The 14,340-nt window shown below is 38.9% G+C and overlaps 1 protein-coding gene across 5 annotated transcripts in view; it reads right to left on the minus strand.

Annotated features, from left to right (window-relative positions):
- pak5 (p21 protein (Cdc42/Rac)-activated kinase 5) overlaps positions 1-14,340 on the minus strand; it is a 72,210-nt gene that overhangs the window by 13,570 nt on the left and 44,300 nt on the right. The window contains exon 1 of one of the 5 annotated variants that reach the window (XM_015044115.1): positions 12,976-13,116. The exons of the other annotated variants lie outside the window; for them this stretch is intronic. Within the exon in view, the coding sequence (XP_014899601.1) occupies positions 12,976-13,029 (54 nt within the window). The 5' untranslated portion in view covers positions 13,030-13,116. Of the gene's footprint in view, positions 1-12,975; positions 13,117-14,340 lie in introns of those variants that run through there. 5 annotated transcript variants of the gene reach the window in all.

Below are 14,340 nucleotides of genomic sequence, written 5' to 3' on the forward strand. Positions count from 1 at the left end.
GTAAATGTCATCTCAAAGAACGGCAGGCATCAGTTTATGGAACCACTAATTGTAAGAAATAAAAACATAAAAAATGTAAAAAATAAAAAAATAAATAGCATGCTAAGAAGTGCATTAAGATAAATGGTGAAATACCTCATGAGCTAAAAAAAAAAACAGCTCTGTGGATTAAAGGAGCTAATTCCTGCTCCATTTCCCTCGCAACAGATTAGCTTCATTTCCAGTGGGCTGATCAGGTTACATTAATAATCGTGAAGTGGGGTTTCATGCTTACGAGTCAAATGAGCACACCAACATGCACCTACAAAGAAATGAGTAAGTCAGGGAGAGAGCGGAGAAAGGGCCGACATGCTCGCATCTGCTTCAAAGCGCAGGAATAGTGCTGCTTATCCCCTCCTACCTTGCTAAGCCTTTTTTACAAGGCTGTGCCGTGAGTCATGTGGGGACCGAAGCTGCAGCCTTGCACCTATGAATGTAATCTGCGTGCATGCATGGTGTGTGTGTGTGTGTGTGTGTGTGTGTGTGCGTGTGTGTGTGTGTGTGCGTGTGTGTGTGTGCCTGTACACAGTTTATACAGTAAGGATGCTGAGTCTCAGTACTTTTACTTCATGAAATCAACCTGTTCACACACTTCTCTCAATTTGTCTCAATATTTCATGAAATAGTAAGTTTGAACAAATTACGAGGGAATCATTGAGCCGTGGGGATTATTAAAAAATTTAAACTGTTATATCATCTATTGAGAGTCATAATCACAAAACTAGTAAAAACGTTAATGTTCTTTGAAGACCCCAGATATTTATTAGAGAACTTCAGTGAAGACACAGATGAGGACAAGCTCAAATAGGGGTAAGATCATAAAACAGTAGCCCAAAAATGAAACATTTCAAAGAGAACTGTTCAAACTGCTACTCATAAATGCAAAAAGTGTGGCACAAGTGGAAACTTGCCATGAAACTGAAAATGTAGGTTTGGATTTTTGACCCTCTTAATAATAAATACATTCATTTAAAAACTGCTTTTAGTGTTTTCTTGTGTTGTCTTTGGTTAATATTTAAATAAATCTGATGTTCTGAAAAAACATAAGTGTGACAAGCATGCAAAAAAAAGGGAAAACAGGATATTCACATTCGTTCACAGCACTATACTTTCAATTGTATTTAATCAAAAGTATTTATTTAACTGTGACTTCAAAATTCTATACATGTCACGAGATTTCCAATTTTTCTTTTTTTGAGTATCTACAACCACACGAAACTTTAAATCTCCCCATTAATCACCAGAATCCCCCAAAATCATTTCTCCTTGATGTGATTGCAGTGCAGATTTAAAAGTTCAGCCAACTAAACTATAAATAGACTGAGGCTTAATCATCAGAGCTGTCAAAATAATTAGCGTCCTGATTTATATTCGACATTTCATAATCGCTGAAATACTCCGTCTTTGGAAAGAAAACTTCAACACCAACTAAACTTAAACCAAGTTATTTTTCCTTGGACAGCAACCGTAATCTTGCTTACGGCGACAAACCAGCCTAAAACTGTTTGCCTGGATGTTTGTCAATCATTTCCTCCAATGCAGGTGTTTGTTAAACCCAACTCTCAGTGCAGGAGCGTCGCATCAGCAAGTTTTTACTCTTTGACAGTCACGCAGCCGTCACTCTGTGGCGTCTCGTGTCACATGTGCTGAGGAAGAGTGTCAGAAAACCCCAGACGACGATTCCTCAACAGTATTCTGCTGGCACAGAATACTGGCAAGTGGTCATGGCAAACGGACTCCGCTCTCCTCGTCTCATTCGTCCGTGACGGGATGGTTTCGACTCTGAGCTCACAGACTCATGTCTGTCATATTAATTGCGATGGCAAAAAAAACAACCTGAAAACACTGAGGTTACAAAAAAAGTAACTAAGAAATAAATCACAAAGGCATTAAATTACAGAACAATATCAAAGTGGAAAATTACTTTTGGGAAATAGAAATTAATTTCAGACAATATCAGTCGATATCAGTCGGGTAATATCTCAGTATTGAATTAGATCTCAGGTAACTCCTGAAGTGGCGTTTTTGTCTCGTTCCACTTCCTTCATGATTAGCCTCTTAGTCACCATGAACTCAACTCTGGAATTACTTGGAAACCCTGAAATCTGATCCCACCAGGTAACACACCCTGCCTGCTGTAACTCCAACACGTTGCACGAAGGATACGCCTGATTTCACTTACAAAGATGTTGTTCAGATCTGGGAATAATTCTACATGTAAGTCAGAAATCCAACAGGATTTACAATTTACTTTGGCAGCAATGCAAATCAGTAGTAATGAATTGTGTGTAGCTGGCTAGAGTATGTTAGTAGTGAGTTACCGCAGGAAAGATGTCTGAGTTTGACTCAAGCTTTTGCCTGACAGAAAAGTCCCGCAAGAAAAAAAAAAAAAACATAGAATAAACGATTAAATAATCTTAAGACCACTGATTGACATATTTCAGGCCAACTTACTTCTTTAAAATGGATTTAAGACATTTTAAGGCCTTGATTTCAGATACATTAATTTGAAGCTTTTTGAGGATCATATGCATCAGCAGACAACAATAAGGCTTATCCAGATAAGCAAAGAGTAGTACTAATGAAACAAGAAGCTCATCAAATTTCAGTATCTGTCTTGAAATAAGACAACAAATTCTAGAAAACTGTACTGCTTTATGTACAAATAATGTGAAATTGTGGTTGAAAGTAAACGGTATAAACATGAAGACGTCTATTCAAGTCTAAAAGTGGTTTAAAGGGGGTTGGAGTTCAGCATTTTTGTTTAGTCAATTTGGACGAGACCTCTGGGTTGAAAATATCTAATATTCAGCATATGTTTCCTGAGCTCAAGGACACTTAAGTTTAAAAATGTCCATGGAAGTGTAGTTTTTAGACATCAGGGAGAATTCCTGTGCTTTATTCTTCTAGGTACGAGCCAAACAGGGGATTCGATATTCAGAAGTCATTATTTATCCAACAGAAATTGTGCTTCCACACACCCTCCCCTCCCTTTGGCTTCATTGTTTTTGCAAACCTCGCTCCCTCACTTTAACAGTCCAGTTGTTCTCTCCTGCCTGACAGCTGTAGGCTGCCTGATGCCGTAAACTGCAACCCAAGGTGAAAAGGGCCATAAAAGCAGAGAGTAAAACCTAGCCGCAGGGCGGACGGTCTTTAAAACAGGTCACCGAATGGAAATCTATTATGCTGGGTACAGATGTTGCAGGGAGCACACAGGGTAAACACGGGTCTGTAGCGTCAAGTTATGTAATAACACCACAATATGTAATAAAGTAGTAAAGATAAAACATAAAAATCATTAAAATCCTTGAACGCATTGCGCGATACTTTCTGCAACAAATCCAATAACATCATCACATTTTGCATCGATTATTACAAAATTCAGAGGCAACTCTTTTTTTTTTATTATTTAGAAATGAATGTAATGTAATGTAATAATGTAGCACATTATGTAATAAACAATCACAAACGGTTTGTGTTCATCTTAGCCATCATACTGCGATCATAACAATCATGATGTAGATTCTAAACACAATTAAATCAAATGCTGAACTTTTGGTCATTGAGTTGCCTTTTCACACTCATAGCCAGAACCCTGGGTGTTAAACCTACATGCCATTCAAGGCAAAAAGATTCAAAGGATTTTTAGTGCATTTTACGTCAGATATTACAAAATACAGTTTCATTACATTTTAAAACCAAATTGTATTATGTTATTACATATTGTGGTGTTACTACATGCATTATAAGGACTGAAGTCACAAAAGTCAGAGATCAAAAAGTGCTTCTTAAAATTTTGTCACACCAAGAGTCTCGCCTCAACTCTACTTAGGTGAAAATCTCCAAAATGAGGCTCCCGCATCGAGTCACGCTACTTGAGGATGATGGTGATTCAGAACTAATTCAATTGGCAAACAAGATCAGGGAGTGCCGGTTATCTCATAAGACATAATCATCCCCATTTGGTTCGTAATCAAAAGAACCGTGTCAAAGGAGCATGACAAGTACGGGGTGGCAAACGGGGGGAGGAAAGAGTCGAGATGAACAAGGCAGGCGACTAAAACCGAGAGGAGGACAGAGGTGCAAAGGCGAGAGGGAGAGACAAGGTTAATTGTGTGCCGAATCACTGTCAAACGGCCGGCATCAAGCTTGGAAATCTTCCCATTAATTTGAATTAAGGGTCTGATATTGGCTCCTGTGCTCGGCTCGCTCTCCCTCCTCCTCCTCCTCCTCCGCCACAGCCGTCTTCCGTCGTCCTTACAGCTTGGCGAGCCTTGTGCACGGGTCGCCTTCAGTGGCGGCGGTGACAGCGGCTATATTTCACCAGCGTGCGCCGTTGGCCTGTCCTTTAGTGATAAGCTGTAATAGATCTACTCTCTCAACTCAGCATGGCCTTTTCACGGGAACGGAGAGGAAAGGCGGAAAGGAAAAAGAAGGGAAAATACTGACTTTCTTTTGGAAGGTAATCATACAAAGGGAGAAGATGTTGGAAGAAACTGAGTCAGCTTAAATAATAAAAGAAAGAAAGAAAGAAAGATAGGAAAGGATGGAGGTGAGGGGAGGGAGTGACGTAGAAAGAGAGCATGAAAAATGAGGCTCGTTGAGAGATAAGAGGGGGATTAACCTTGCTGGTAATGAAGGGAGGGTGTGGCGAGAAGATGGAGGGAGGCAGAGAGGGGGAGATAATTAATGAGCTTGCCCTTCCCGTGACTCCTTCCAAGAACCCGGGTTGGGCGGACGCGCCTGGCTGGCCAGCAGGGTCCCGGGACAGCTGAGGAGCCGATCGGCAGAGCTGCTGCTCGGATCCTCCGCACTGCAGCTTTTGTTTGAGCTTCTAAAGCGACCCAGTCCACCGCCAAAAGATCTGGAGGCCATTTACGGATGAAGATCCACTCACACCTTGTTCAATTTGCTCCAAAGTCTTTCGGTACGACGGAAATGAATACAGGAGGTGAATATTAAGAAGCGTCTGATTAAAATCTATGTTTATGAGTGTACATTAATCATTTAGTTTGCTTTACTTCAAAGCATTTACTTTAGATTTTCTTACAAACCAGACATGATGCAGAAGAACTCTGTGATTGTTTTACTTACACATATACTATTGGGAAAATATTTATTTCATCCAAACTGAAAAAAAAAAAAATAGACTTTGGCGTCTATTTCCTGTTTTATGGATCGTCTTTCCAACAATAAAGATCCATTCACTTTGTGTCCTTTGAGCTTAAAATGTTGAATTTATATTTTCACATTTATTTAATTTTATTTATAACTTTTGTTATTCTTTTACTAACTAGTTCATTTTTATTCCTATTTATTTTTCACTTTGTGCTCCTAGATGTGATAAATGTGTGGGGGAAACATTTTGTTTGCTTAAAGAGTTAAAAAGTGGACTTTAAGAAGTACTGATCATTCATTTAAATGACAAACGTTTCCAAAATCACGTCGTTTTTGAACCTAGATTGTGAATTTAATACGTATTAAACATACATCAAATATAAATCCTTGCACTGAAGTAATAGAAGCTGTGATGACTGATACTAGAATAAATATGTACTTTTATCCGTACAAATAGTTAATAAAAAAAAAGACTCACAAACTAGAATAATTACAGTAATAGCAGATGATACTTAAAAAAAAATCAGCTTAAATAATTTGCAGGAGGTACAGATTGAGTGACTGACTATTAAAAATTGTCACAATGTACGAACCAAACAGCACTTCGCAAATTACTTTTTCCAAAACAAGGAACTTTGTTTAAAAATCCTTAAGTTGCTGTAATTTTATTACATAATATTATTGTATCATAAACCTTTTTTGTGGGTTTAAAGATTAAAAAAGCAATATATTTTATGAAATCAACAACCAGCTGACCATACTCGGGACATAAAAAGAAAGTTAATTGTAATATAATTTGATGACCTGGTTCTTACTGCATTGAGTCATTAGGGCTGCAGTTTTCAACACAGTGAATCTAAAGTACTAGCTTCCAAAGCTAAATACATTTATAAGCACCACAAATCTGTGTAATATTGCGCCTCTAAAATGGATTACAACAATGCCTGTGCTTCGCTTTAATCAGATTCAGTAGCTAGATATTTTTTAGCGTGTGATCATGCTCTTAAAGCTCATCACCTACCCCACCTCAAGCCTTCATCTCTGCTTCACACACACACACACACACACACACACACACACACACACACACCGCAGGAACATCGCCCACTCAGTACACCCACTCCCAACTCTCACGGTCCTGATGGAGCAGTAGCTGCACACACCATGATTTTTTTTTTTTTTTTTGACATCTGATGCACTTAAGCGGAACAAGTGAACGTTGGTGCAACAAAAATATTCATCCACCACCAGCTGCATCTCAACTCACTGCCTCTCTCTCCCAGTCTTTGTGTATTAAACCCAGCGCAGGCACAAGTCTGTGGCTCTCTGTCACGACTCAGGCTGCAGAGGAGAAAAAAAAAAAAAAAAAAAAAAAAAAAAAGGAAAGGCACGCATGGGGTTTTACTCGCACACAAACAACACTAGTGTGCTACTATGCTGTGCTCTTCCTGCAGTGTACGATCCTACTGCACCAGTGACCGTTTTATGAAGCTCATTGACTGCTTCATGACTAAGACGATATCAGAGAGAAAATGTACGGGAGCAGACATATTACACTGCTGATTAAGAAGGAATTATACAAGATCAAACTGTGATTATACACAAACAGAAGAAAAATCATGTCAGAAGCAAATGTGTATTAGACTTTAAGTAGTTTTAGATAGTAAAATGACTCTTATGCATGACTTGACAAAAAACACGAGATTAAGATGAAAACTTGACTCATTTCAAAAGATTTAAGATGTACTCTAGCTCCCTCTGCCGAACACAAATTGTACTGCAACGTGCTGCAAAAACCCACATTTCCATACTTTATACTTTCTTTTCTTAGAAGCTCATATATTAAAATATAATACAGAAGTTACTCTTGTACTACTAAAAAAAAATTATTTTTATGTAGCTATAAAGCTTATTCTTAACCTAAAATCAAGGGAAAGTAACATGTTTTCTGTTGTTTAACTTTTTTGAAGGTAAAATAAGATATAAACGCGGAGCAATTTTTCATATTTCTGATCATCAGCAAACAAACCAAATAAGTTTGCCAAATATAAATCAAAAGTCTTCTTAAAAGTTTAAAAGGCAAAATTACAGAGGTTAGACCATTGACTTGTTACCCGATGTTTTGTGTTTTGCTGCCCTCTGCTGGTCAAGCGCAGTATTTCCTTAATTGTTTGCCCGGATTGAAGTTACGACGCCTCGTTAAAATCCCAGGTTTTTGCAATGTAACACAATAGCTTGAATCACTTCCAGTCTTTTTCCATAAACACATATATTCTGTCAAATTCAAATAAAAACATAATCTACTACAGTAAAATATATATAAAAGTTAAAAGCTGAAAATAAAATAAAAAATAGGGTGAAATAACTTTACTGACAAAGGAATACAGGACAGCCAGATTTCTGGAGCTCATGCCTTACATAAAAATTATTAATAAAAGTCCTAGTCCAGACCCAGTAAAATGGAGACTTTGGATCATAATACTGCCTGATAACGATGCTCGCCTGTAATATTTTGAAAGAGACTTACAAAGTCAGATTTCTTTAAATGTTATTACCCAACACACAGAAGAGGCTTTAGCTACATGTTCATGATTAACAGGCTTCGAGCTGCTGACCCGTTTCCTCAGGCTGTCCTGCTAACAGTTGTTAGCTACAATACTAAACAACATCATCCTGCTGTAAACCAAACACTACTAATTCTAACAGATAGGTTTAACTATAGAGAAGTCTGCAAAGCTTTATAAGAGTATATGTTTGAAAAATAATCATACACATAAGAAATAAAGTGATTAAGAGGGGTTGTTAAAAGATAAATCAGCATCTTGCAGTCTTGTAGCTAAGACAACAGCAACCTCTTGTGTCTAAAGAAAGGGTTACAACTTTATTTGCTCTCTTAGGGTGTCGTGTTTTCATGTTAATTTTGGCTAATCTTTTGTTGGGTCACATCATGAACAAAGCACAAACAGAAAAAGAGCTAACTAGCTCGTGGCACACCAGCATTGCAGGAACTTGTACAGGCTGCTTAGACTTGAAAAGGTCAATGTTCTGAGAATTTAACTAAAAGCAATATGTGACATTACAGGTAACATTTATTTATTAATTCACTAAAGTATGATTCAGAGGTTCAAGGTTACTATTTATGCCTCTTTCATCATCTTTGTCTCAACACATTTATCGTGCTTTACATCTTTTACATCCATCTTTGGTTGCAGGATGTGGGATTTGCTCACACTTAATCAGAAAGTAGATAGATTTCATGCAGTAATCCTCTTAGATATTATAGTTTGGATAGAGAATGCTATATGTATCATGCTGCTGGAAGCTAAGCAAGTTTCCTCCAGCTATATGATTCATGCTATGCCCAGATCTCCACTGCTGGCCGTTTAGAGGAGCGTGACCCAGTCCCCTTTGACCTCAGTCAGGCAGTGGCTCAGCTACAAGGCTACGGTGAACGAGTCGCACGGAGGGCAGCGGCTGGAATCACCAGCGATTTCCAGCAAAAAGGATTAGCGGAAAAAGCAAAATAAAACACAAACACAGAGTCTAACCAAATCCTGCTTTAGTTCATCACTGCACCAAATCTCGGACTACAAGTCGTTTGATCTTTTCGTCTGAGCACAAGCAGACTCACACTGCGCAGCCTTCAGAAATTACTAGAAATAATAGCCAAGAAGTTCATCTGCTGTGACAGTATGAGCATGTGTATGATCCCAATGAGTCAGAGAGATTATCCTTCTCTGAGGAGGCTCTAAGTGTGTTACTGTCAGAGAAAGTTTTAGATCTAAAAGTGGGAGAGGAAGAAGAAAGCTGGAAGGGATAGGTGGAGATCAAACTGTCTGTCCTGCACTTATCTTCTTGTCAACTTAGAGACAGATAAACAGACAGCTGCCCAAAGATTAATTACACAGCAGAGCTCATTAATCTGAGTCCTGTCAGCCCCTACAGAAAACCGTCACCCGCTTCTCAGCTTCGACTCCGTTTCCCGACTATCGCATAACAGTTTTACACACATGTACGTAGAGTCGTATTTTACTCTCATGGTCAGAAATCTAAAAAAAGTAAATGAATCCACTCCAACACAAAATAACCTGTACTTGTTACTGTTTTTTGCTCATCTGAACCAACAAATTTCCACTCAGAGACATGCAATTACCACTAATATCTCATAGGGTTAATAAAGCACTGATTTTGACTCTACTCACAACAAAAGAAGAAAATAATCAAAAAGAAAGAATAAAGTTATTTTGCCTGAAGCCAACAAGGGCAGTTTTTGTATGACGGTGTACTAGGGTCATTATAGATAGAAAAAAAAAGGAGGAGAAAATTTCCAGCAAAAAACTCAGACATTTTGAGATTAATCTCAGAGATTTTATAGAAATGACTTGGAAATTTCTGAGTTTGAAAAGTTTAAAAATTTTGTAGAAAATAAAATATTTAGATTAATCTCAGAAATGTCATTAATACTCTGAAATATTGGGTAATAGAATGAGCTGGGCACAAATTAAATGTAATAATATAACATGTATTAATATAATTCTTAATTTTAAATAAATAAAACGCATGACTGTTTTACTTTTTTCTTCCAACAGATAAACTTGGAATATGTACCTGGGAATAGGCAATTCATAGATTCTTCTCTTACTATGATTTTTTTTATTAATGTTTTTAATATTTTGCCCACCTGCAGTGCTGCTTTTGTAATTTTATTTTATGATTCAATGCTGCAACCAAAAAATACTTTGTAGCTATACACCATGACAATCACCTGTTGTTTATTCATAACTAGAATATTGCCTGTTTCCTGCGAGACAGAAAACATGCTTCATTAAATAGAGAGGAAGCTGGGGGTTTTTTTCAAATCTAGAAAATCCCACACTTCTTAAGTTGCTTCTCTTCAAATCAAACATTTCAACGCAAGTTCATTCCTGCTTTACACATCCTGAATACGTTATATCATGACCCAACAACCTGCTGCAGTCATGCTGTCAAAGCTGCACTAATCTAACGTGAAAGAGAGAGCAGATAAATTGTAGGTTTTTGCAAGAAGAAGTAAATTTATGCAACAGCCGTTAGTCAACTGGTCACGTTCAAGTCTTCTACTTTTCAAGAGCTGCACTTTGCAGTGTGGCCACATGAGGATACCACAGGTTCGGCCATTAAAAGCTGCCTTCCTCCGAGCTGTCTGAGCAGCTGCCGTCACGCGTTCAAGAGGATTAGCAGTTACTTTGCAGTTTCTCATCAAAAAAGAAATTTGGGCTGCGCCGTAAAGCCGCTACCAAATTGCAGCGCTTAAACTCTTGACACATCATCTTAAGCAACACTTTTGCTTGTTTAAAATTCACCGCCTAAATGCCCTTCCAAAAAGTCTGCACAGAGACACTGAGGGATGGCATTAGTGCCAGGACAGTTTGAGCTCCCCTGGCAAAGTGCAGCACACGTCGCTGCAAGCCAAAAGCCTCACTGCCAACTTTGGCTCTGAAGCCTCTGCGAAGGCATTTTAATTTTTATTTTTTTTTATTTTTTTTGGGTACAATGTGACCATGAGTGGCAGACGCGCGTCAACACTGAGAGACGGAGCAGAAGAGGAGGAGGAGGAAGAGACGAGTGGAGAGAAGCGGAGAAAGGAACAAGCGAGGTCTAAATCAACGCCATCCACTGCGGCTCAGTGCCAAGCGAGACAGATGCTCTCTCTGTCTGTGTGAGGGGACATCACACACATACGCACACATGCAAATACACACGCACACACATATACACACACACTCACACACATCACTCAGGAGCTATTTTCCTTCTTCTAGTCTATTTCTGCTACGACCAATTTAATCCCGGATCAATGCGAGCAGGGAAAGCGAAACATAGGGAGACCAAATCGAATTAAACGTGAAATGAAACGCACGTTAATCACAAGCCCCACCCACTCCCCCCAAAGTTCGGTCAAATACAAAAGTTCAGTGGCTGAAAAAGTCGGTGTGTTTGACAGATCTGGAGCAAAGAAGTACTAAGAATTACATTCTTATGTAAAGCACTGGTCACATTCCTCAGCTCCTCTGGTAAAGATGTAAAAAATAATTAAATAAATAATAAGCTCACAGTCTAGTGCAGCAGCATAATCCCACACTAAAAATAAACAAAAACCATTGTGCGGCTGAAAGACTCGGAGATTACCCATTTCCAGTTGTCTGACAGAGACCGGCAGATGTTTTATTTACAACATCTTCGTTTGTTTCAATGACTAATAATGTTCCCCAGTAACCTGTTAAAGAATCAGGCCCACAGCATCACACATCCTCCACTATACTCCTTTAGTTCAATGCCAACGCCACTTGGAGTGTTTTGCTGCTCAATCTGGCAAAACTGCATGAGTCCGGTTATAGTCCCAGTAGAGATGGTGTTGGGAACATGCTTGTTTTTGTGTCGGTAGGACAGAAAAAGAAACTCGCAGTTGCCATGCAGATAGCCTGTAATGGTCATCATGGAGACTCGTTGACAACAAGCACTGAGCTTTGACCTACTTCACCATCATGCTCAGTAATCAAGTGGTGGCAAGATAAGTCCAGCCTGGTGGCCTGTGTATAAGAGCAATGGCCTTTATGTCACTTTATTTACTTACCCCAGGGAAACACAAAGTCATGTATGACTAATTAAAAGTTCCTAGAAAGTCTGATTATTCAAGTATGCAATCAGCTTTTCTGAGAATAATTAGGCATCCAGGCAAAAATGCCACAGCTGGTTTTATTGAAAACTATTATTTTTTAACAGTTTTTTTTCCCTTCCCACCAAATAAATACAGATAATTTAAGGACTGTGTTTTCCTGTAGAATTTTTGTGTGAGATGAAGGTACAGCAACAAAAGACGCCTTCAGCAAATCTTGATTCGTTTACTGGAGTTAGGTTTTGAAAAAAAAGATTACCTGTCTTCCATGAGTGATTTTACTACATTTTTGTCTACTTGAGTAATATTATTTCTCAAATTGAGTCCAACCTCTGGCTACTCTATCCATTTTTACTTACTTCACTAAAAGTCTTTACACTGTTTTAACTTGCACAGACTGTTGTATCCAAAGGCCTTATGTTGTGAAAAAATAGACTTGAAGATGTGTGTTTCTTATTATTATTTTATAATGATGTTAATTAAATGTACTAACTTTTCATGTTATTCTTTAAAATACAATAATTAGCACATATGTTATTAAATGTGGCTAATGCTGTGTTCAAGAAAAAAGATGTGTTTTTTTTGTTTTGTTTTTTTTAATCAAACCTTGCATCAAGATGTATAAGGAGATTCTGGACTTCACTCAGCTCAGTCTATTCTCATTCAGGACAGAGTACCATCTTGGAGCTCTCCCAAAGTTTGCAGCACAGACTCCAATAAAATGCTTAGCAGATGTCCACATCAGCGACTTCATTCTTCTTTCCTTATTCTGTAGAGACAAAGGTTTGCATTTTCACTTCTGAAGCAAGGACTGGGTGACCCTCGCAAATCAGGAAGGCTATTTTTAGAAGCTCCCCTTTCTCTAGCCATACGTACATCTGCGCTGCTTTTGCTCTGGGCTCAAGCCTGCACCGCATCGCGAAACACGAGAACAAGAAACCGTAAATCAAAAAATGCCAAGATGAAGAGCAACATTTGTGTTCAACCACAAAAAACAAATAACCTTTCGAAGCAAATGCAAATAAAAGCGTTCACTATTGCAGCTACCGTTTGGCTTGAGGTGTGCACATAGCTGCTAGCAGTGAGCACCTGTTGCTATGTATAGCCTCCACGCCTACATGCAGTTTGGAATCAGTGGAAATCTGGCACGTCAAACAGCCCACCTGTAGCTGCCTGTGGACCCGGCGTTTTAACACTGATGCCTCTTCAGTCTTCATCCTTCCTTTAACTTGTCCTCGTCTCGAGCCTTAAAGCTTCATCAGACCTCCACTGCTCCCCTCAACCACTGAGTCCCCCTGCATGCCACAGCCCCAAAAAACTGCCACCCCTGGCCCACCTGCCCTAATAAGTCCCCAAGCCTGTCTGCAGCTGCATGAGCTTACTGTAAACCGGGCCCCAAGCCCACTGAAACTATCTGCTGAGGAACCTAATGATCAAGTTTCCCCTCTCCATAACCTGCCAGTAAACTGGTGGGGGAAGCTGGACGACTGACCCACTGACATTTAGAGCAGCACCAAAGATACCTTCACATGTCGAGTTAACTGACTGTTGTGGAATATTCCAGACATTTGTGATCAGTCATAACAGTCACAATTATTTTCACATATTGCATTTTTCTTTTTTCTAATTTGGTGCAGCCGTGCACCAAATAGGATGTAGTTTTGAAAACGGTTGTGCAATAAGCAGAAAGACATTTGACAAAATTGGCAAACAGTAGACCTAACAGGTAAGAAGAACTCACTCAGGCACGGACTCGGCCACAAATCATTTTTAAAAGCCTTGGTTGTGAGATCATCAACAAGGAAATGACTTGTTCCTTTCATACTTTTACATTGTTAAAATAAAACAGACAGCAATATGTCACCTAAACAAGATCTTCTGCACATTTGCCTCAAAATTCTGCATTCGAGTGCATATTTCTGACGTGATGCAAGTCAAGATATTTTCAGTGGAGCTATAATGGGTCTTACTGCAGCAAGCTGTTCAGCTCCCTAAAATATCCCCACCACTTCCACCTACACTCTACCTGCACTACATGTAAACCTACAGCTCAGATATCTGGGGAGCAGCAGCAGACTGTTTAAAAAATATTAAAAGATTGCACATAGAGTAGGGAATATAAGGAAAGAGCAGGCGTCCGTAAGGAAATCAAGTAAGCACTTCCAGGAGACGGTCTCTGTCTTGATGTGTCAAATTAAGAATAACTTTTTATTTTCTACTACAAGAAAAAAATCCACGTGAATCGCCGACAATCGGTCTCATTCCTTTACTGTCATAAGCGCTACGCAGCACCAGCTGAGAATACCACCTCATTCAAGCTGTGCCAACATGACCTTCAAAGAAAATTACCTGTTATGATCTCGCTCTTAGTCTGAAAGCGCAGCTTTCACATACTCACAATGACATTACTGCAAATCAAAAAAATGCTAGGTAATATACTGTACACACTGCATTTCTCTACAGGTCTACATCTACAGTTAATTATAGACTGGACGCTAGACTATAAGGACTATTTAAAATGCTGTTTT

Source organism: Poecilia latipinna, unplaced genomic scaffold (genome assembly GCF_001443285.1).
Source record: "Poecilia latipinna isolate Pla-1442-1.1 unplaced genomic scaffold, P_latipinna-1.0 Scaffold663, whole genome shotgun sequence".
NCBI lineage: Eukaryota > Metazoa > Chordata > Actinopteri > Cyprinodontiformes > Poeciliidae > Poecilia > Poecilia latipinna.